Source organism: Sorghum bicolor, chromosome 2 (assembly GCF_000003195.3).
Source record: "Sorghum bicolor cultivar BTx623 chromosome 2, Sorghum_bicolor_NCBIv3, whole genome shotgun sequence".
Taxonomy (NCBI): Eukaryota; Viridiplantae; Streptophyta; class Magnoliopsida; order Poales; family Poaceae; genus Sorghum; species Sorghum bicolor.
The window spans coordinates 52,233,003-52,240,980 of NC_012871.2; the positions used below are offsets into that span (position 1 = coordinate 52,233,003).

At 40.2% G+C, this 7,978-nt stretch overlaps 1 protein-coding gene across 1 annotated transcript; it reads left to right on the plus strand.

Moving 5' to 3' along the window:
• Window positions 1,385-7,394, plus strand: LOC8065475 (phosphatidate cytidylyltransferase 1). The gene is made up of 11 exons (XM_002459990.2): window positions 1,385-1,821; window positions 1,940-2,193; window positions 2,272-2,423; window positions 2,959-3,100; window positions 3,609-3,765; window positions 5,055-5,102; window positions 5,349-5,435; window positions 5,537-5,665; window positions 5,740-5,796; window positions 6,786-6,869; window positions 6,959-7,394. Exons 1-11 carry the CDS (start codon window positions 1,729-1,731, stop codon window positions 7,034-7,036), a joined length of 1,281 nt encoding a protein of 426 aa, XP_002460035.1. The 5' UTR covers window positions 1,385-1,728; the 3' UTR covers window positions 7,037-7,394.

Sequence of the window (7,978 nt, forward strand, 5' to 3'; positions counted from 1 at the left end):
ATTTCCTTTTTTGGCATTATTTTAGTGACTGGTACCACTTTTTACCTGCTGCTTGTATTTCTAATTTTATGATTAGTGATTATATGCTCACTGCAATTATACCCTGGATCATTAGCATTCATTATGTTGCTAACATTAGCTACCCAACCTATAACTCTGTACAACATGTATACCATTTTCAGCGGCCTTGTTACCACTGATTTTGGATTGGATTGAATAAAAGCTAATTTTCTAGACAACATGTAAGATATTTATTTTCAAGTTTGGATAAGATCAAATTTTCTTTTGAGTTGTGAAGCAGGTACACATGCGGTAAAGACCCGCTGTCACCGTCAAACGACTCCTCTGCCCAGCTATGACTAGAGTATATAAATTGATGTTAACTACATGTCAATCAGAGATTTTACGAGTCTTTTTGTTTTGGGCCAAGTTCAGCACAAACTCTTTTGAAGTTCATTATGGTTGCATGTATACTTTCTACTTAGATAGATGTTATTTTTCAAATCTCACCCCATAAATTGAACTCTGAGATTGTACAATGACTCTTTATAGTGTTGTCTGATGTAAGAGAGTTCTCAAAGGTGTCCATGACATTCATGGTTTATTTTTCTTTTATTGTTAAAAGATGTAACAAAAACATTTTCTTAATTTTGTTCTTTATGAAACAATAAAACTATTTTTTTAAACAAGAAAACTATTGTTATAAATTTGATTAAATACTTTAGTATCTATTAATTTGGCTAAATACTTCAATATCTATAAATTTAGCCAAATAGTCAAGATAGGGCGCCCGAAGGGCGCCTAACGATCTAGTAACATAAAAAGAACATCAATATCTGTGACATAAAATGGGAATCTTATAAAAATATATTATATAATAAATCTTATGATATTAATTTGATACTATAAATTTTAACTTTTTTTTAGAAATTTAGGCCTTGTTTACTTCCACCCAAAAATTCAAAATTTTTCAAGATTCTCCATCACATCGAATGTTTAGACGCATGCATGGAGTATTAAATAAAGACAAAAATAAAAATTAATTGCACAGTTTGGTTGAAATTTACGAAACGAATCTTTTGAGACTAGTTAGTCCATGGTTGGACAATAATTACCATAAACAAATGAAAGTGCTACAGTGTCGTAAAATTTTTCGCTTCACGAACTAAACAAGGCCTTAATTAAAGTTTTAAAAGTTTGACCTAGGACAACTCTAGAAGTTAAAGCTTTGACGAATAGAGAGAGTACTATTGCGCATTCCAAATGCTGAATGCATCCCCAAATAAACAGATCCTTAGTTCAAATTCAAATTTGCCCATTTTAAAACGTGTCTTCAGTTCTGCCGTGATCCAGTCCAGGGGCAAAACTGGCAAGAGGGGGACCCCAGGGTTTGCCGAATTGCCGTTCGGACTTTCGGACGGTGATCCCTGTCTCTTTCTGTCTCTGACTCTCTCTCTCCTACCGCCGCCAGCCCGCCACCAATTTGCCGTGTCTCACCGCCGGCGACCTCTCCGCCGGCGACGGCGCGTAACAAACCAGCCGTCCTCACATCCAAGTCTCCATCCACCAGTGGCGCCGTCCCCCTATTCCGCTAGTGGTATTGAACTGCTGCAGAGCGGAGATCCGTCCGCCCATGACCATTGACCCACCAGCAGGCCCTTGATCGATCTGTCATTCTCTTGGTAATTAACCCACGCTTGCTCGGAGGAACGCTGCAGGGCGCAAGAAATGCAGAGGGACACCGGCGCCGGCGACCGGACGCCGGGCACCCCGAGCCCGACGCACGGTGGCCGCCTCAGGCACCGGAAGCGCTCCAACGAGGTGATCTGTTCTACCCTTCCATACAGAAATGCCTCTCTATTCGGCTGTTCCTGGCTGTAGAGGTGGAGGACTCATCTTGCAATCTTTGCGCATCGTTGTTGTTATTTCTATTGTTTAGGTGCCCAGCGATGTGAACACGGCTAATGGCGCCAACCTGCTCTTGAACGATCAGAACAAGTACAAGTCGATGCTAGTTCGTACCTACTCCTCACTGTGGATGATGGCTGGTGTCGTGTTCTTGATATATATGGGGCATCTCTACATCTGGGCCATGGTGGTGGTCGTCCAAATCTTCATGGCCAAGGAGCTCTTCAACCTTCTCCGGAAGGCCAATGAGGACCGGCAGCTCCCAGGGTTCAGGATGCTCAACTGGTGAGGTGGTGGTAGGATATATGGCTGATTCATGCATTGGATGACCTGGTGTTTACATTTTAATCTGTGATGTGACAGGCATTTTTTCTTTACCGCAATGCTGTTTACCTATGGCCGCTTCCTTAGCCGCCAGCTTGTTAACACGGTAACCTCAGATAAGTTGTTGTACAAGCTGGTGAGCAGGCTCATCAAGTACCAGATGTTTATTTGCTACTTTCTCTACATAGCAGGTAACTGTGACCATCTTATTTTTTCTCCAAACAATGGTCATGAAAAAGTACAATCTTACAACACAAGGAACTCCAATATTTTGTTAGTTCTTGGTTTGATAGGCAGGCATTGGACCCAGTGAGTTCAGACTGTCAAGGAAATTTGGTCCATTTCCCTTTTGGTAGATGTGTTTAGAACTGTAAGCTGGAGAAGTAGTGCCATCAAATGTTCCCTCGTTCTCCAGTTCAGGTGTTCGTTTTAGTTGATTTTGTTTATTGAGTAAAGGTGGTTTTATTATGTTTATTGAGTGATGGTGGTTGGGAAGGTTGTGTATGATGTTTATTGAGTGATGGTGGTTGGGAAGGTTGATTATGATGGTACAATGCAATATAATCCTCTATGTTCGTCTCATTAAGTTTGGGTCCTTAAGCACTTAAGCTTTTATAGCACATAAATTCTTAAGCTGTTGTTTACAAATAAATGATGCAAATGCATTCTCATAAAGTTTGAAAATTGCTTGCTTGTTGCCACCATACTAATTTATTTATTATCCAGGTTTTGTTTGGTTTATTATCACACTAAAGAAAAAGGCATACAAGTACCAGTTCAGTCAATATGCATGGACTCACATGATCCTTCTCATGGTATTTGCCCAGTCATCTTTCACTGTGGCAAACATTTTTGATGGAATATTCTGGTAAGTTTGCATCTTACAGCATGCTTTAATGCTTTGGTCTGATAGTATAATATGGATGCCAGTGCTATGCTTGAACGAGATGTAGTCATGAATACCAGCTTAGAAGGCTGAAATGTTGTTACATCTTACAGTTGTGAATAAATGATATTTTGGACAAACAAAACAAACTATGGCATATATTCATGACTGGAGGGCCTACTAATTTCTACTTTATGCTTTTGTACCGAACTGTTTTTAAGATCGTCATACCAATTGATTTTTGCTTTACTCCATTTATCCTCATTTAGTTTTGCATAGCGTGTTGAGATTATGCACTTGCCAAACTACATGATGGGTATTGTTAAAGCTTGGGCACCTAAACTGTGCCTGGATGCTGGGTGGGGGTGGGGGTGGGGGTGCATTGCTCTGGGGGTTGTTACTATTTGTTTGAAATCTGATTCAGGTCCCGCATTCAACCGGGCCCTATGTGATTAGTTGTAACGCTGACATAAAGACGATGCTTTTGTAGGTTCCTCTTCCCAGCTTCGTTAATTGCTATCAATGATGTTGCTGCATATTTCTTTGGATTCTTCTTTGGGAAAACACCGCTGATCAAGCTCTCTCCCAAGAAAACATGGGAAGGATTTATAGGTGCATCAGTGACAACATTGCTTTCTGCATTTGTGGTCAGTAAATACTTACTGGTCTTCTAAAATTATCTCTGTTTGCTATTGCTAACTAATGTCCATGTAACCAAAATATGTGGTGCATAAATATCTTTGTTCAATGGTTTTTTTGGTTGCCTTCTTTCTGCAAATGTTGGGGATGCCTTCTTATCTGAATTATGAACATTGTAAAATTTTCAATATCCGCATGTCCTGTCGCAACAGTTTATTTTGTATCACTGATGGGCTGGAAATTGGTGGGGGGTTGTTTGGTTAATGCCCCAGCCTTCTGCACTGCAATTGGGCATACTTTCTATCAGTGTTTTCTGATCGTCTGATTAATCACGATTAATCGTCCTTATCGGTCTGTAGCACTCGATTAGGGCCTCCGATTCGATTAGAGCGATCAGAAACCTGATCGTCCGATTAATTGTCGATTAATCACGATTAATCGTCCGATCAGGCCTCCTGACCGATCAGAGTTGACTGGCAGATGGGCTGCTTTTGGCATGGGATATATTTAATTGGGTCAGGCCTATTAGGGTTTCCCTTATAACTTCACCCCCACTCTCTTCTCAGTCCTCACTCCCACTCCAGCCGTCAGCTATTGAGCTGCTGCTCCTGCTCGTGCTGCTTGCTGCTTGCTTGCTGCTTCCTCCTCCCTCTTCCCTGCTGCCTGCTTCTTCCTCCCCATTCCAGCTCCAATCCAAGTAGCCCGCTGCTGCTTGCTTCCTCCTCACTCTTCCCTGCTGCCTTCTTCTTCCTCCCCCTTGACCTTGATGCTTGATGTGTACTATATAAATATATGGAGTCAAATCTCACAGGTAAGTACCCAACTAACTAGAAATATAGTCTTGATGCTTGATGTGTACTATATAAATATATAGTATATGGTATATATGCCATACATATATGATATATACTTATATAGTCCTGCTTTATGCTGGACGATTATATGGACGATTAGACCGATCAGGAGTCGATTAATCGTCCTGATCGTCGATTAATCATCCTGATCGTCCTGATCGGTGCGAGACCGATTAGAAACGATAAGCCGATCAGAAAACATTGCTTTTCTATGAAATTAGTTATTAGTCAGAAAAAATGTATGTTTGAGGGTGAACAGAAAGCTCCAAACCTTGTGTCTTCGAAAAACAACTATTGATCCTCTTATCAAACGTATGAATCTGTGATGATTTCATTGTAGTGGTGAGCAAGATTGTGCATTTAAACGTCTTATTCTGTATGTTTGCATACTTTTTTTAATAATTGGGTCTAGCACTATTAATTTAGTTTTCCTGTTTTGGCAGCTTGCTAATTTCATGGGTCATTTCCAGTGGTTGACATGCCCAAGAAAGGTATAGTTCCTGTTGGATGATTTCTTTCACCTGCTGCTGCAAAATTGCTCAATCCTGTATTTCCCATCGGCTGTCATTGACATATGGGGCCCAGGTCCATATGTCATAGACATACCAATGGTGTGTTGAGCAATTGTAACAGTGGTAACTACCTCCTTTGTCATAGAACAGCACCATTCAAGTGTGATCTAAATGTATTTCTACTGAGCTTACTGAGCTTACCTTATTTCATTACTCTGTCTATAGGATTTATCAACTGGATGGCTTCATTGTGACCCAGGTCCTATGTTTACACCAGAAAGTTACGATCTACCAGGATGGATACCACAATGGGTAAGAAGGCAATTCAAGTCTTAACTCAAATTCTCAATTGGAAACGGTTACATTCCATCTGTTCTAGTTGTTGCTCCAATTAGTTTATTGGTACTGTGCAGTTTCCATGGAGAGAAATTGCAGTTATGCCCGTTCAGTGGCATGCCTTAGCTCTTGGCTTGTTTGCTTCAATAATAGCACCCTTTGGTGGCTTTTTTGCAAGTGGCTTCAAGAGGGCATTCAAATTTAAGGTGCTTATTGTGTTTGGAATTATTTGTTGGAAATACATATCACCCTCAAAATCTTATTATGTTTATACATTCAGGATTTTGGGGACAGCATACCTGGTCATGGTGGATTTACAGATAGGATGGACTGCCAAGTATGTACTTTTAACTTGTTTTGTTTCCAAAAGGTTACACATTTGTTAGTGGTGATTTTGAATGGGTTAAATCAATTTCTGAATGTACCTTCTAGTTTGCTTCTAGTGTATTCTCTGTAATATATTTAGTGTGAATTCGTGATTAAAAAAGAATGTGTCTTTATGCATGATCATAGATAGTTCTTTTTTATTGGCTTTGCTGCCAATTCCAGACCTTAGGAAAAGTATGTAGCGATGTTTTCAGGTCGTACGATTAATCGTGATTAATCGCGATTAATTGTCCTGGTCGGTCAGGAGTGCTTGATTAGGAGGTCCGACCCAACCAGGTCGACCAGAAACCTGGTCGTCCACTTATCGTGATTAATCGTCCGATTAGGACATGGACGACCAGGTTGTGTGCTCTGTTTTTGGGCTTTTTTGACTGGGCAGATATGTGGGGGGTATGGAGATGCTGTTGGTTGTCCCAGTTCTCCAGAAATAGTTAAGAAGGAGATGCTGGTTTACATCAAAAAGAGTTCAAGGACCGTTCTAGAGGCGCCAGCACAAGTTGAAGATGAAGAGGAATGTTGGTTTACACTAATGCAGTCTTGATGCTTCCTTTATTGTGTATAATATAGTGTATATATAGAGGTATATATATAGGTCGACCAGCTGATATGCCTGGACGACCAGGGACGACCAGGGTCGATTAATCGACCTGGTCGCTGATTAATCGCGATTAATCACCAGGTCGGTCCCAGGATCGACCAGCCGACCAGAAAACATTGGTATGTAGTGATGCTCATTCTCTCTGCATGCAGTTGAGACTTTCAACTATGTTTAGTTATGCTCATTCTTTCTGCATGCAGTTCAGACTTCGACTATGTTTTTTTTTAAAAAAAAAATTGGTGTATGCTTTGCAACGTGAAATCTGGTAGTTTACAACAGTGTTTTTTTTTTTTTTTTTTTTTTACTTCCCTTGCTGAGAAACTCCAAAATATGTCTTGCAGATGGTCATGGCTGTCTTCGCATACATCTATTACCAATCATTTGTGATGGTACAGGACTTATCTGTTGAGACAATCCTAGAGCAGGTAATCTGGGTTTTGCCGTACCTGGCTAACGTTACTTCCTTTGCTCCATAAAGATATCTAGGTGCTAAACAGCATGCCCTTCAATGCAGATACTACGGAATCTGACCTTTGAGGAGCAGCATGAGCTGTATGAACAGCTAGGCAAGTTACTTGTGAGAGCGAACTGATGCTAACAGCATATATAATCCAAAAGGATAATGTGCAGTGGTTTTGAGGCCTTGCTTTTGTTAATCTTCTTGTATAGCCCTAACACCCCTAAGAACGAAACAAAGAATCACAACGCTGACAGGGATTGCATGGTTGTATGATGTTTTGGAGGATACAGCTCCGGTGTTTTTCAGAGATTTGTGTCATCTTTTTTTCATTTGCTTCGGGTGTTAGCTTGTTGCCGCATCAAAACCAGCTAATGCTGTTTTTTTCATGTCAAAGGTTCTTGGTATTTGACAATGTGTAGGAGGTTTCCTCCTGTTAGTGTTTTATTCGCTAGTACTAGTAGTACGCTATGCATCCATGTTTTTGTTACTGTATCTAGTAGCAGTATTCCAAGCCAGAATGAGTCACATGGCATCGAGTTGCATCAGTGAACTGATGCTGGTAACCATGGGATTTCTATTTTATATGTACATGGATATATTTTTGCTGTCATGCAGATGCGTTAACAATGCGGTTAGCGGGAAGGAGTGAAAACGGAATGTATATTTCACGATATCCATTTGTCCTAATGAGGTTTAGATATATGATGAATCTATGTATTTAATATCTACTATATCCTCCAAATACCCTCGAAGTTGGATTTCTGATACATATTTGAGATAAGTGCCAATTTTTGCCACATCTGCCACTGTTCCTATCCAACTCTGAATCCTAGAAACAAACTACTACCTGAATTTGCATTTGCAATGTTTGTTTGTATACGATCTGGCTTCATCTTTAATAAGTGTGGTGGTAGAGTGCCTCTATTTATTTATTTTGCAATTGCTCCCCTCAACCATCTACACTCAATCCCAACATTCATAACAAACATATTGTTCTTTTTTTTTTTTGCGAAAAAACAACATATTGTTCTCTAAGGTCCATTCGTACCTTTTTAAGACATGGAACCAGAATGG